Source organism: Chionomys nivalis, chromosome 11 (assembly GCF_950005125.1).
Source record: "Chionomys nivalis chromosome 11, mChiNiv1.1, whole genome shotgun sequence".
Lineage (NCBI taxonomy): Eukaryota > Metazoa > Chordata > Mammalia > Rodentia > Cricetidae > Chionomys > Chionomys nivalis.
In genome coordinates, this window is record NC_080096.1 from 14,608,916 (window position 1) to 14,625,364 (window position 16,449).

Below are 16,449 nucleotides of genomic sequence, written 5' to 3' on the forward strand. Positions count from 1 at the left end.
GGTTTTAAAAGTTCTAAATGGTCCTCTGAGGCTCACTAACAAAATACATACATTTGCTAAAATTTAGGCGTAGGATTTCACCTGCCCAGAACTTTGCATACTTTTATAAGGGCACTGGCTGCAGCATGCTCTGTACACTAGTGCACTCCTGTGAGGATGCTGGCTGCAGAGTGCTCTGTACACTATGTGAACTCCTGTTAGGATGCTGGCTACAGCATGCTCTGTACACTATGTGAACTACTGTTAGGATGCTGGCTGCAGCATGCTCTGTACACTATGTGAACTCCTGTTAGGATGCTGGCTACAGCATGCTCTGTACACTATGTGAACTCCTGTTAGGATGCTGGCTACAGCATGCTCTGTACACTATGTGAACTCCTGTGAGGATGCTGGCTACAGCATGCTCTGTACACTATGTGAACTCCTGTGAGGATGCTGGCTACAGCATGCTCTGTACACTATGTGAACTCCTGTGAGGATGCTGGCTACAGCATGCTCTGTACACTATGTGAACTCCTGTGAGGATGCTGGCTGCAGCATGCTCTGTACACTATGTGAACTCCTGTGAGGATGCTGGCTACAGCATGCTCTGTACACTATGTGAACTCCTGTGAGGATGCTGGCTGCAGCATGCTCTGTACACTATGTGAACTCCTGTGAGGATGCTGGCTACAGCATGCTCTGTACACTATGTGAACTCCTGTGAGGATGCTGGCTACAGCATGCTCTGTACACTATGTGAACTCCTGTTAGGATGCTGGCTGCAGCATGCTCTGTACACTATGTGAACTCCTGTGAGGATGCTGGCTGCAGCATGCTCTGTACACTATGTGAACTCCTGTGAGGATGCTGGCTGCAGAGTGCTCTGTACACTAGTGCACTCCTGTGAGGATGCTGGCTGCAGCGTGCATGTACACTAGTGCACTACTGTGAGGATGCTGGCTGCAGCGTGCATGTACACTATGTGAACTCCTGTTAGGATGCCCGCTGCAATGTGCATGTAGACTATGTACATTCCTGTGAGGATGCTAACTGTACTGTTGCTTTTTCCGAGTAAATGCCCAGACACATCATTCAAGCCAATAGGGAACAGAACAGATCAATATTATCCTAAATTTTTATAGTTAAATTATCAAAGTACCACTAGGAAGGACAAGGCAGATCTAAATGTACTGACAGAGGATCTCTAAGCTAGAGGTGGAACACAACACAGTGGCATGAGTTTCCTGTGAACTTTCAATGGCTCTCCATGCTTATGGATGTCAAAGAGGATGGTGCTGTAATGAGAGTGGAGTACCTGGGTCCAGGACCTCAGAGCTGGGACAGTGGGGTATTAAGTAGGTTCCCTTCTGAAGTGTATTATCCTCCATAACTTAGTAAGGTAACTAATTGTTTGAAAACTTCATAGAATTCACTGTCAAGAAACTTTAGAATATCTGGAAGACTACAGGGACATAGGTGTCATTATCAGCTCTTTTTGTTTGTTTTTCAAACTGTCTTTCTATGTAGCCCAGACTGGCCTTGAACTCACTATGTAGCCCAGGCTGCTCTTGAACTTGATAAATCCTCCTGCTTCAGCCTCCCCAATATTCAGATAACAAGTGTGTGCCACCACATCCAACTTCCTCTTTTCTTATTAACGACCTTCATCATCACTACCTTTTACTTCTGTTAGTGCCATTTCTCTCAGCATTGCGGACTGCCATTCAGTCAACTTTACCATACTGACTTAACACTTTAAAGTCCCATTTCCTGCCTGCAGTGTCATGCTAAATTGGAGTGTTCTGTTTATGGTGATATGTTCATAAGTCATTTATTTCTAGTCAAAGCACCAAATTTGAATCCCTTACTTGTTTTAAATAAGAGCACTGCAGGAGTGCTGAACAGCTCCACTCCCTCCTGGGGCACCTGTGGAGATGTGGGCACTACTGACTGACAGTCAGCACCATCTATTGTGTATGTTCTGCTGGATAAAAGGCTAGAAGTCAGTCTTCTACAAAACATTCTGCAATATATATGTGGTGCTGGGCTCTTGGGTGTGTCTTACTAGACAGAAGCAACACCTTTATAATAATGTAGTGTAAATAGGTATATTTACTAAATTCTGCTTGCTGTTTCTGTCTTCCAAAGTTTCTTCCCCCTCCTTGTGACTCTTTAGGATTTTGGCTCCTTTTACTTTGGCGCTACTGTTTTCTTCTGGCAGTTCAAACTTGCTGCTCAGCACTGCAGTAAAGGAGAGTCAGGATCCACTCAAGCATGCAGTATGCCTAACTGGGAAAAGGTGACACTGGGGAATGGGTATGCAGTTTCTAGTTAAGTGCCCAGAAACACTGGGCTGGGGGGGCGGTGACACAAGGGAGAGGAAGAAGTGGCGCACTGTGCACTAAAGTTGATAGAATGGTCAGATATGCTTGGTTGAGAAATGATTATATGCCCCAATTTATGACAAATCAATGAAGATCTCTTACAGTTTTTTTCTCTCTCTTGGCTGGAGGGGGCTGCTGCTGCGTAGGCACTATGATAGATGCTGACTGATACACTGGCTGACTTGGGTAAAAAGGCGTTCCTAAGGAATCAGAACAGAATAAGAAGCATTCAGTTATTTTGTCAAACACTACAGGCCTGCAATGGTGTGGTGCCCTGAACAAGCTCTTGGGAAAATAAAAACAAACTACCGACTTTTCTTCGCTTCATATAGGGTTTGGACTCTGTGGCCCACATTGACCTGCAAGTCAGATCCCCCTGCCTCTGGTTCCCTGGGATGTAGGCCGGAGCCACTATAAACCTGGGTAGTAGCATTCCCAACCTCTCTCCTCCAGCTACTATAGTAGTCAAGAAATTACCCCTAAAATATGTAATATCTCTAAACACCAAAAGAATCTAAAGAAAACAGTTCAGTGCCCAATTCCTACAGAGTGACACCAGGATTATCTGGTGTACCCTGGTTACAGCATCACTTTCAAGAAGAATCTTGTCTTGAGGCCCACAGTTCACAACAGTGACTCTCTAAGTTACTGTCTTCTGGGACTTTTGTTTGGGGTAGAGATGATGCAAATTCTTTGGTATGAAGAGCCAGAGCTGCGGCAGGCCAGTGGTTAGGTGAAGAGGCACAGCTACAGAAGGCCAGTGGTTAGGCTCCCTACAAGTCCTTAAGGGAAGAGCTTTAACAAAAGATAGCAGGGAAGACAACATCCCAAAAAGAACCAAGCTCCAAGCTGCGCTCCAATTTCTGCACACTCACGACTACATCCCCTTCTACTCGCACCCTCTGCCTGCTCTCATCCCTCAAGCACGCTGACAACAAATCACATCCAAGTTCAAAGACATACTTTATTCACGCTGACTCTACTGCCCAGCAGTCAAAGCTATCTTCTCCCCAGACAGACCTAGATACACAAAGGTTTTTTTTTTAATATCCAAAATGTAGAATATTGTTCTAATTACTATCAAATCGTGGTACACAGAAGAACAGGAGGGGAGAGATGGTGCAGAATTAGAAAGTCAATCTTCAGTATCTGTTGACTGGATAATGGTGTGGAAGAAAACATTTAGAAAAGAACAATTGTTGAAGGTTGCTTTTGTTTTTTGTTTGTTTGTTTGTTTTAAATTTTCGTTTTGCCTGAGAGAAAGAACAGAAGAACTACTCAGGGAAACATGGAACATGAAAGAAATGGCCAGAAACAAAAGGATCTCAAGCCTGGAGCTGTTTGAGATGATCACTAGTCACACAACAGGCATGAACTAGGTGCCCTTGTATGTCTGGTTACTTTCATCCAGGGCATCAAACAACAAAGGCTGACACAGAGCTGCCTAGGCAGTCAAGACAGACCTGCACTTCCGATTCTCCTGACGTCACATTCCCAGTGCTAGAATCAGAAGCCTGAATCATGACACAGGTTTATGGGGTGTCCACGGTGAAACAGAGCTCTGTGCAGATTAAGCAGACACTCTACCAACTGAGCTACACCCTCAGCCTCTAAAGTTATTAATTTTGTAATCAGTAAAGGCTTTTTTGGTTTCTTTATTTTTCTGGAGAAAGGTTTCTCTGTATAGTCCTGGTTATCCTGAAACTCTCTCTGTAGACCAGGCTGGCCTCAAACTCAAGAGATCCAGCTGCCTCTGCCTCCCGAGTGCTGGGATTAAAGAAGTAGCCAACCAAACTAGCAAAGGCTTTTGTAAAAAGCAACACCAAAATCATGGGATTAGATAAATCAGAAAATGAGAGCAGATAAATAAGCCCAAGAAGCCATCTTTGTCAGAGGCCACAGAAGAAAAATCAGCAAGGAGGTAAACAAAGGCAACAACTACAGCTTTTCGAGAAGGAGGCAGGCATGGGGGAGCTGTGGGGCACGCAACCATCCCAGCACTGAGCTAAGGCAGCAAGATCCTGAGTTCAAATCCAACCTGGGCTACAGAGTAAAACTTTATCTCAAAAATAACAAACAGGAGAGTATATAGGTCAGTTTTGAGATTAGGGACAATAAGTAAGCACTCAGTTTGGCAGAGGGGGGAGAGGTAGGAACCAGCAGCCTTTGGTCTCCAAATGAGCCCCCTTTGTCAATCTGAGGCTGGGCTAAACTCTGTCAAAGCAGAAAGCATGCTTACAAAAGCTGCTGAGGAGAAAGCTCAACAGAGAGTGGGAAGAAAGAAAATAAAGATTGTGAAGATAGATAACCCTTTTATCTCCTTAAAAAGTTTGCTGAGGGGCTGAAGAGATGGCTCAGAGGTTTAACAGCATTGCCTGCTCTTCCAAAGGTCCTGAGTTCAATTCCCAGCAACCACACGGTGGCTCACAACCATCTGTAATGGGGTCTGGTGCCCTCTTCTGGCCTTCAGGCATACACACAGACAGAATATTGTATACATAATAAACAAATAAATATTTTTAAAAAAAGTTTGCTGAGCCAGGAGTGGTGGTGTACGTACTTAATGCTAGCACTTTGAGAGGCGCAGGCAGGCAGATCTCTGAGCTCAAGGCCAGCTTGGTCTACAGAGAGTTCCAGGCCAAACAGGGTTGCACAGCAAGACTATCTTTGTTATTTTTCAAGATAAGGTTTCTCTGTGTAACAGCCCTGGCTGTCCAGGAACTCCCTCTGTAGACCAGGATGGCCTCGAACTCACAAAGATCTGTCTGCCTCCACCTCCTGTGCTGGGATTAATGCCATGAGCCATCACCACCAGGCTAAGATTCTGACTTTTAAATTTAACATTTGCTTAAAGGAAAAATACAGAAACAAGGCTATAACTGGACAAGAGACTAGAAGCCACTGGCCCCATATTATTGTTGATTCCTGGATATAAAGGGTACCCTCCCTGGTGACTCATCCCAAAGGAAAAGTCTGAAAGTGACACTGCAGAAGAGAAGCAAGGGCTACAGCACTATCCTTAGGGTCTGATGCACAAGAAGGAATACTCTAAGGTCACTGCACTGTAAAATCTCGAAATGTAGCTACCTGGGAGCTGCACGAGGCAGTGTCAGGCTCTTTGGGTATCTGTGGCATCTGAAGTGGTTTGGAAAAGATCTAGGCAGAGGGCCACACTAGAGTTGCAGGAAGTTCAAAGGGAAAGAAGCCCTTCTGCTCCCCCGCCCCACTGCAGCAAGCATACTACTATGGCATCAAACACTCAGGCTGCTCATCTGGCCAGACTTCCTGGACTAAATGAAATAAGATACAAAAGGTGACACGAGAGAACAGAATTGGTGAGGCTGTTTTGTCAGACATACGCCAGATGGCTGATCAATCAACGAGGACCAAATTGCTGATCTCAGCATAGGCTAAGCACAATCAGTAAGACATGGAGCTTTCTCAGCTTTCCAGGAGGGCAGGAAACTGAGTGAACCAAACAAGAGTTCTCTTTTTATGAGCAAACCCAAATTCTGAGACCACCAAGAACACTTAGGAACACATAACTATAAAAATGAGAACATTTATCACTTAAGTTAGTTCATGTTTCTTGATCTCAAGGTTCTTGAGTGGGAAATGAGACAGGGTTGCTTAGAACAGGACTCAGTCAACAATGAGCAAAAGGCAAAATCAACCATTTATTTTATAATTAGGTGTTCTACTGAAGACACGCCCATTGAGTAGCACTTACTATCTATCTGCAGTAGAGAAGAAAAGAGCAAAATTAGGGACCACAGCCTTCAAAGCCTGAGACGCCCACCTTTTCAGACAATCCCAGTGGTTCCCCAACCTAGACCACATGAAAAGCAAGAATGAGGTGAGTAAAACTCACACACTAAGAACCTCAAAATTCACATACACATAAACAGTCTGTTATTTACTTTTCTAGCACAGGGGCCTGGCTGGCCTGGCTTCTGCCTGGAGTGCTGGGATTCCAGATATTTGCTATCATACCCAAACTTACTTATATATTCTTAAAGATTTTTCAATGTGACATCTTTATAAATAACTGGTGCTATTTTTAAGTTATGTCTTGTTTCTTATTGAAACATTCTTCCATTATAAAATAATACTGACAGCAAATAGCAGTTTTTAAAGGTCTTACTGGCAAAATTAAAGATGTACTAATCCCATATGGTTTAGTTTTGATTATGTTAGGTTTTAGCCATTTTACTTGCCTAGGATAGTGAAAAGATCAGGGAATTAGTGATGTACATATATTCAGTATTTAAGGCTTCATCTTATTGGTAAAATTCCAAGTATAACAATTAAACATGTACTTTGAGATGTTAAAGACAGAAATATCTTTACATCTACATTCTACAAAATATTTAACACAATGTCTTGTACATCATAATTCTGGGGGAAAAAAACAAGAAAATTTGCATTGGCCTTAGAAATGAAGATAATGTAGTGATTAAGTGTCCAGTAGGAATACCTTACGACACACTCAGAACAGCAGTTTTGTCATTGTCCATCAACGTCACAACACACAGGATCTCTTTGCTGGAGAATAGAACAAATGCCTCTAGTTTTATTTTATCATAATTCAGTTTCCCGCTCACTGTACAGCTCAAATGTGCCTGAGGGCTCCTAGTAGCTCAATGAGCCAGCGTTCCAAAGAGGCCCCAGGAGAAGAAGGAAAAGGTACAGGAGGGGTAGACTAGGTCAAAACAGTGTAGCAAGGCCTGTCATCTGGCAAATTTTCTCTTCTTTTCTTTATCAATATTAACTGCTACCACTAACCATACCCTTAAAAATCTAAAACTTCTGTCAACATGGGAGGCTAGTCTAAGCGTTCAGCACTCTACTTTCCTCAAAATTGTCAAAAACACTTCAAGAATCCTACCTTTCCAGACACTGAAGGAGAGTCACGAACCTGGGAACTAAGGGTGGGAATCTAACTCAACGGTAGAACATGCACCAAGGCCTCTGTCTGGGAGACGAGGACTGAAGGAGTGGAACACAGAGCTAGGAACCTATCCCACATACACTATGAATCTATACCCAAGAGAGGCGCAGGACTAGAGAGAGAAAAGTATCTGACAGCAGCACAGCTACAAAAAGGGACTCCAAGAAGGTGGAAGAATGCCACAGCACACCATGAGTTGGTCAAGTGTCTGCAACTAATGGAACTAATGTAGTAGCCCAGAATTCTGATTATGATAAAAGCACAGTAACTGGTAACACATTTTTACAGCTAAAAGTATCCATCCAAATGATGAAAAAATGTGAGTAGAAATTTGATTTATGATTTGTTCTAAAAATAGTTTGTACTATTTTTAAAAGAAACAAATGTGAATGGCACAGGAACTTTCATCTGGCGATAGATCGAGAGAGAGACAGAGACCCAAATTGGAGCAACGGTCTGAGCTCTTAAGGTCCAAATGAGGAGCAGAAGGAGGGAGAACATGAGCAAGGAAATCAGGACCACGAGGCGTGCACCCACCCACTGTGACAGTGGAACTGATCTATTGGGAGCTCTCCAAGGCCAGCTGGACTGGGACTGAATAAGCATGGGTTGAAACTGGACTCTCTGAACATGGCGGACAATGAAGGCTGATGAGAAGCCAAGGGCAATGGCACTAGGTTTCGATCCTAATACATGAACTGGCTTTGTGGGAGCTTAGCCTGTTTGGATGCTCACCTTCCTGGGCCTGGATGGAAGTGGGAGGACCTTGGTCTTCCTGTAGGGCAGGGAATTTGGACTGCTCTTCAGTATCGAGAGGGAGGGGGAATGGACTGGGGGGAGGAGAAGAGGAGTGGGGATGGGGGAGGGGAGTGGGGGGAGGGGGCAATGTGTGGGAGGAGGGGGAGGGAAATGGGAAACGGGGAGCAGTTGGAAATTTTAATTAAAAAAGAATAAAAAAAAAGGAAAAAAAAAAGAAACAAATGTGGGATTTTTTTTTTTAATTTTTTAAGGTGAAGAAGAAGAGAGGGCAAGATAGCTGCACAAGGGTTCCTGCCAACATGCATGATGACCAGATCCCCAGAATCCATTAAGTGGATTCTGCATTGACCTGTAACCTCTACATGTACACACACACATGGAGGGGGAGAATACCAAAATGGAAATGTGTTTGAGAACACACTGAAATAGGAAAAGATGTGTGAGATTTCTAAATGCCCAGAAATTTCATGATACTGAAAACAGTTAAGTGCCACTTGAAATAAGTGAAAAAGAAAATAACAACTGTTTGTGTTATTTCTGAGGGACAGTAGCTTTCTGCATCCTGCTCTTTGAATTCTCATCACTGTTTTGGTTACTGACATAGTTGAAATGGAGATCACTTTTGAAACAGTGTAGTATAGAAGATGTTCGGCCTACATCACGGCTATAGGACATGCCTAATAATTTGTTTGTGGGAAAGGGACTTGTCAAAAGAAACAGATGTCAATCACAGATGAGTTGAAACTGCGTATCAACAGAGCTGCTTCATAACGATAAGTAAAGCAGTGTACTTGGAACAGGAAGAAAAGTGAAAATTTTAAGAGATTTATTTATTTATAATGTCTAATATGTTCTGTCTGCATATATGAACGCATGCCAAAAGAGAGAGCCACATCTCATTACAGATGGTTGTGAGCCACCATGTAGTTGCTGGGGATTGAACTCAGGACCTCTGGAAGAACATCCAGTGCTCTTAAGCTCTGAGCCATCTCTCCAAAATGAAACACTCATTTTTATTTTTTTAAAAAAAGTCAGTGTTTCTCTGTATAGCCCTGGCTGGCCTTGAACTCAAGAGATCTCTGCCTCCTGAGTACTGGGATTAAAGGCATGCACCATTGCCAGGCTAGAAAAGCCAATATTTAACATGACAGATTGACAGCTACATATTACTCTTATAAGAGTCATACTAAGAGCAACAGCAAGCAGATGCTCCAAAATGGAAGAAGAATTTAGTATGCTATTTCAGAGTCAAAAGATCATTCTAGTAACCTGTAAGGAAGCTGCATATCGCAATTCAGGGAGGAACCATTGAAAACGGTTCTGTCGATCAGAACATGACCCTTTGCAACATGAAATTTAAGGGAATATTAATTTTAGAATCTTTACTCTGAAAATTTCAGCTTTTCTAATTACAAAATTTCTGGATAATATTTATTGTGATAATACAAATTAACAGAGCTGACCTATACTTAGGAAAACTGTTGAGGTCTTGAGATTTTATAGCTTATAAAACAAATCATTTTTAAACAGTGCCATGAGGCAGTACTGACCCACAAGATAGAAAGGTTCAAACTCCAAGAACTTCACCACCAAAAAAGACTGGTTACCCCCAAATACAAGTAACTGTAAAGACAACATGGTGCCACTAAATCCAATGGGAGAGACTCAGTGAGTGGATTACTGCGTTAAGTTAGTTGAAGCCCCAATGCCTCTGCTTTGCTAGTACTACAAAAGACCACTGATGACTGAACCTTAAAGCTTCATTTCCTAATATCCTCTAATTTTCCTCCTTGCAGTTCAGGTTCTGTGGCATGAAACAAGTGCCATATACAGTAAGTGTGCTAGACGAGTACTCGGCATGACTTCCGAGTTCCCTGACAACCCACAGGCCAACTCTTAGTTGGCATTTACATCCGTGCACTAAGAACACCTTTAAAGCTGAGGCAGGAGGATTCTGAGTTCAAGGACAGCCCAGGCTACCCACTGAGAACCTGTCTCCTGTCTCCTTCCCCCACAAAAAGCATTTTTATCTCAACCAATCCTCAGAACATGCCCAGACAATAGCGCTGACTGAATATCTACAGGTAAGGAACACACTCACTGCCAAACTCCCCAGAGTAGCCATTCATTGTTCTAGGGGCTTGTGTTATAACAGAGAAGAGAACAAACTGAAATATCTGCTTCATGGATATTATATGAAATGGGGGGAAAAGTGGGTTGACGATAAAGTTCGGGGCGTGGGGGGTAAAACTCAAAGATAGGAGGCAAATTTACATTATACTATTAACCAAACATAAAAATGTGTGTGACAGTTGTTTGGTGGGAGAAGCCAGAAACCTACCACATGGATTCAACAGGAAAAAAAAAAGTTGATAAGATTTTATTTAAAAATTCTTCAAACCTTTAAGTGGCAATAGCTAATGTGACCCAGCAAAGAGTAAGAGGAACATGACAAATGAGCAGAATGGCTTGGCTTTTTACTCACCATAAGCATTAGCAAAGTCCCCAGGTCCTGGTCCAGGATAAAAAGGTCCCGGCCCCGGTGGCTGAACTGGATATTGCTGTGGGGGCCCCACATACGGAGGACCACCGTGGCGGTACTAGAAGAAAACACACATTTGCGGTTGACACAGAGGGGAGTTTTAGAAAACACAGCACTGTGTACAGAGACTGTTGAGAAGACCTGAAGGTGTGGCCGTTAAATGTTTGTTTGTCCATGACAGCGAGAGTGAAGCGAAGTGATGACATGAAACAACACCATAGGAAGGATGATACTGGGGAATAATTTCACTACCAATTTGTAAATTTGTGTAAGAATCTTTGTACAGTTTTAGGAAAGTTGGCAAAAATGGCTAGACTTGCAATCAATTAAAAAGCTCCCAGGACACTAAAATCCAGTCTATTGATCACCACCACCACCCTGATCCCCATTAGAAGTCAGGCTCCCTTACCTGTGGTATACAGTACTGAGGCCCCTGGGGAACAGGGTATGGCATAGGCAGATGGTTAACCATCATGATGTGCTGGTTGGCCTGGTACACGGCAGTGGGAGTCTGTGCACCAGGACGAATGGAAGGACTGCTGTTTGGGATGGTCGCTCTGGGAGGCTGGATCTGAGGCCTCTGGAAAAACTGGGAGAGGAAGAAAGAATTTTTATTTATTCACAAAGGGTAATATATAGATCTAATATCTTGAGTTTTCTCCTCCCCGCCCCCCCCCGCACACTACTAAACTGATTGACTTAGAGTTAGAATATGCAGAAGACAATAGGTTGTCTAATAACTAAATTCATAAACTATCTTCACATGGAATCAGATTCTGGTCCATGTCTCCAGGCAACACACAACAGGGCAGTCTCAATGCGTTAGCTTCACCTATTTAAAACTGAAAGCCATGCACTCTATTATTTTTAACATCAGCGATAAAAACAACAAAAGAAGTAAGTGGTATTTCTCTACATGTTCTGTTTTATAAAAAGCACTGGCTTCTGAATAAAGAGAGAGTTGCTCAAAATCAAATCATTAAAAATTAAAAGTAGTCAACCTAATACAATACTGCCAGGCATTTGTAAAGTATTTAGGAGGACAAGAATCTCCATGGACACAAGCATTTTCATCCAAGCCCATCAAGCCAAATTAAAACCAGCTGTAAGGCTGTCACATACAGAAAGAAGCCTGTCAAAATGATGATACAACCTCACTCTAAACTAAACCCAATTTTGCCTTCTCAAACATTTTGCAATAAAAGTGGAGAATCTAGTCAAGCTTCATAATGGCCTGAAATGAGCAGAGCTCAGCCCCTCCCAGGTGGCAGCCATCACTGTAGTTATGCACAGTTCTTGATGCTTAAAGCTACACCCTATAGTGCATTTCTAGTATGACTAACCATTAGCAACTGCGCTGTAAACTAACAAGAAGGCAGAGTAATAAAGAGGCCATGCAGAACCAAGAGCTTGTTACCTGGATGGGTCTGAATCCTCCCTTCAGTTATGAAGCAAGCAGCAGCAGGAAACAGAAAGAAAGCCAATGGAAAAGCTTACAGATCAGTAGGAAGGGCAGGCTATAGCATGCAGCTCAACAAAAACAGCTTTCTGTTCAGTAACTCAGGAGAAGAATGAAGACTAGAAAATCAGAATGACAAGTCTTCACTTGAGGACACTAGGACACATGGAATCAAAGTTCTAATATTTAGTTGAAAAATTGAGAAAAAGAAGAAATGCACCCACTGATAAACCCTTCTAGCGGCTTCTGGTTATCACACCCTAAAAGAAGTACGTGGTAGCTAAAGTACAGCTGGGACTACTGACTCTTATTTGGCTCTTAAATGTCCAACTGCATGACTTTGGGTTATTTTTCAACAATCTAGTTACTATCTTAAATAGGGCATTAAAAAAAAAAACCCACAGAAACCTCTAAATCAAAGAGCTCTAACACCAAGCTGAAAACATTGGCCAAAGTCTGAAAGCCCCTGAATTGCCTCCTGACCTCTGGCCCTCTCGGGTCTTTTTCCATCCTTTTGTTAATAAGCATCAAGATATTCCAGGGGTCAGAGTAAGTTCTCACTTTGTGCTAAAGTGGGAAAACGGTATGTTTAAGCCCAACCCTCACTCCCATTCAACCTTCTACAAGGAAAGCCCTAAGGAGGTAATGCAGGCGATAGGAAGCTGTTGCAGGAGAATGGAGTGAGTGAGGAATCCACTGGGGGAGCCAAAAAGGAGTTGATGCAGATGAAAGGCACAAGAGGCAGAGTTGGTGTCTTAGGAAGAGGAAGCTGGGGAATGATAACCAAAGTCCCCTGGTTGTCTGTCTCCACCGACAGCACTTCTGTAGCTGCAAACAAGAAGGCTGAAATGACGGTTCTCCCTTCCATGGCCAGCAGACACATTCGCAGTTATATAAATCTGCTGTAAATACATTTTTTAGAATAAACTTCAAAATTTCTAATCCATTGTCAATGTATCAGGAGGCACGAAAGTATTGCTGGCTTTAAGGAGGGACAGTCATTCACCTATCAACTAATGAACAGTGCAGGATGCAGGAAGGATGAAGAGATCCATACTGTGAGATCCCTTTCCATCAACTCAGAGGCAATCAAGACAAGAAAAGCCACAAACCTAGAGGCACTATCTCTTTTGCCAGCTCATCAAATGACATTCCACACTCGCACCTCCCCTAAAGAGTCAGTCCTATTACGGACTGGCAAGAAGAGAAGACAAGGAGATACTTGGCTCACTTACAAGTATATGGAAGGCCGACAGGGCAAATACTCCTACATCCTGTGCATGAGTGTTTCTCTCACCATTCTGATGGATCTTAACCAGCTTATCCAAAAGAGTAACTGAGATTACCTTATCAACAGGGTTTCTAAACAGCGTATTTTCTTCAGTCATGTCGAATCTGAATGTTTCTGATAAAATTGATGTAAACATAGCCAAGCCAACACAACATAAAGTAAGACATTTTTATTATTTCAACTTTGAAACTGGGTAAAACCTATTAAGACAAGCACATTAAGTGACAACAAACTAGCTCTCTCAAGCATTAAGGAGCTACCAAACTCGGCCAAAAGCTTTAACATAACACTAACTCACCCTCGCTCTGTCTCTAAGGCATGTGCTACTGTGGACGCCACAGATGCAAACAGAGAAGCAGAGTTTCACTAGAGGGCTGGGTATCCTCACCTGCAGTTTAAACACGTGGGGTCTGGACTGGTGGCTATCCAGGACTTCTCATGAGATAGAAGAAATGTATTCATTTCAAAGTCCAAGGGGACTTGGTGGGAGCTTGATCCAGTACACTAAAGTACAGCATATCCCTAATCATAACTAACCAACCAGAAAAATGCATTGATTACTTTATGAAATTACTGTCTCCTATTCAAGGCAATACCTTTCTCCTATCCCAAAACTTATTATGCCCTTTAAAGAAACAGGCACTTGTTTATGTCCATGTGCATGTTTCCCACACCATCTGAAAGACCTATTCAAACTTTACTACATGACACTTTAGAAAAACAAGCTATGTAGAGTTGATCTATTCCTCTTACACATACAGATAGGTGCAGATGTGCACGCGCGTGCACACACACACACAAACACATGCACACGTAAAGGACTACAAAAGCCGTGATGCGTGGAAACACAAAGTAGGGACTGAGTTTCTTTTCTACGCCCCTTCCTAACCATTCACTGGTATATGAATCCTATTTAATAGTGGAGTAAGAAATGTAGGTTATTTTTCAGATGGGTAGGCATGGCAGTAAATTTGGACTTATTAGAAATATTGGAAACTTGGAAATATTAGAAACTTGGACAATGAAATACGTACCTGTTTGGTACTTAAATGAGTATATGTCTTTCTTTTTACTGGCTCCAAAGTGTTCAATCTACATCACCTATCCACTCATTCACTGTCTGTCTCTGAGAACTACAATTATGCCTAACAGAAGGGACAGTTCTCAATTATCTGAAAACCACCATCACATTTCAAGTGATTGGTGCCATACGCAGCCAGCGCTACAGTAGCGAAGGGAGTGAAGAGCTAAATGCCCACCATCACAAAGAGTTCTGGTGAAGTGCTGCCATAGAGGGCTGTGTCAGGTAGAAGAGAATGGGCCCCAAGGGTTCTGTAAAGATCTGCTCTGTCAAGTGGGGAGTCTGGAAGTGAACATCCTTTTAGAACACTTCATTCCTAGTTGTAAAATAATTGGGATGGAACTGGAACTGTCCATCAGTGGGTAAGAGCACTTGCTGCTCTTCCAGAGAATCCTAGCTCGATTCCCAGCACCCATGTCAGGTGGCTCCCAGCTGCCTAGAACTCCAGTCCCAGGAGGGATCTGATGCACTCTTCTGGCCCATGTGGCTTAAGCACATGGACATGCACACATGGGGGAAGGGGAGTGCCAGAGACCTTTTATTATATGCCAAATATTTTAACCCTTGAACGCCCACACAGCAAATCAAGGAAGATCCTGCCGAACCCATTTTGTAGATAGGAATGCTGAAGCCCAGGATACTCTGTAGTGAGGCTAATCAGTGAAAGCCAGCTTTGTACTTGTTTCCACAAGTACACCAGGTACTTGTTTCTACAACATCCTACTACACCGTCAACAAGACACCAGATTAGAGTGACCATCGTGGTCATTCTCCACACTCGGTTCCACCCGTTAGCACAGCTCCCATGCCTGGTCTGGTGCCCTATTTACTTCTACCATACTCTGCTGTACCCAGGTGTGCCCTCAGAGGAAGGCTGAAGCCTTTACTTACTTTTCTTTCCACATCTAAGAAACTGTCTACACAATACAGACATATCTCAGTAGTACGCTTCTCTGTGTGAAACCAAGTCTATGATGGGAAAAAAATAAATAAATCACAAGCCAAACTGGCTTTAATGTTTTAGCAAAACAAAGCATGCTACAATAGGAATCCATGCATTTTGGTGCTCCTCCACAGTGCAGACTGTCCCAGCACACTCAGCTCATCCCTGCTTATGCTAACAGCCGAGCCCTGCAAACATGACTTATTAGTCAGCATCTGTCAATACCACGCAAACAAAGAGCATGGAAGCAACTGCAAAATGATTTTGTGCTAAGATACCAACTTCCTGGTTTTCTCTAAAAAGACAGATGGGCCGGGCATGATGGTGTATGCCTTTACTTCTAGAACTCAGAAGGCACAAATAGATGGATATTTAAGAGCCTGAGGCCAATTTGTCTACACAGTGGGTTGTGGACCAGGGAGGGCTATACAATGAGACCCAGTCTCTATAAAATAGGAGAAAAATAATAATAATAATAATAATAATAATAATAATAATACTAACAACAACAACTGACAAACTACAAAAAACTAATACTTTATCTCATTGTGAAACCCAAAAGCAGAATGAAGGTAGGAATACAGGGAAGTCCAAACTACACAAATTTCAATAACTAAATACATCAAACAACTACTAGCATGAGAAGAGTTTAACTCACACCGAGTGGGTTGTGCACATCTGCTCTCTCAGGTTCTAATCAGGTTGAGATTTTCAAGCAAGAAGGAAAGATGGCTAGCATCTTTTTAAAATGGCTCAGCAAACATCTGCCTCTTCCTTGGAAGGAAAGTATAATGCTCAAAGTTCTGCAGTTACAAAATGAAAAAATAGAAAAAAACGCCAAGATCCAACAGCATGGAGACTGGTTCAGAACTCACTGGAGCATGGCCCTCCTGACAGGGCTGCAAAGCTAACTCTAGCTTACCAAGTACAGTTAAGGACCTTATAAACAAAAGCAAATCCATGAGATTTTCCGTAATTCACATAACCCCATTTTATACAGGAGAAAAAAATTATAGTTTTTAACTACATGAGACAATGTTCTCTTTTCACAGGGATC

The 16,449-nt window shown here is 42.6% G+C and overlaps 1 protein-coding gene across 17 annotated transcripts in view; it reads right to left on the bottom strand.

The window, feature by feature from the left end:
• Positions 1–16,449, bottom strand: part of Eif4g3 (eukaryotic translation initiation factor 4 gamma 3) — a 239,448-nt gene that overhangs the window by 114,416 nt on the left and 108,583 nt on the right. For 9 of the 17 annotated variants that reach the window (XM_057785401.1, XM_057785396.1, XM_057785399.1 and 6 more), the window contains 4 exons: positions 12,036–12,056; positions 11,028–11,207; positions 10,562–10,676; positions 2,469–2,566 (listed from right to left, as the gene is read on the bottom strand). In XM_057785401.1, the coding sequence (XP_057641384.1) occupies positions 2,469–2,566; positions 10,562–10,676; positions 11,028–11,207; positions 12,036–12,056 (414 nt within the window). The remainder of the gene's footprint in view (positions 1–2,468; positions 2,567–10,561; positions 10,677–11,027; positions 11,208–12,035; positions 12,057–16,449) is intronic. The other 8 variants (XM_057785395.1, XM_057785400.1, XM_057785397.1 and 5 more) reach the window with 1 other exon arrangement.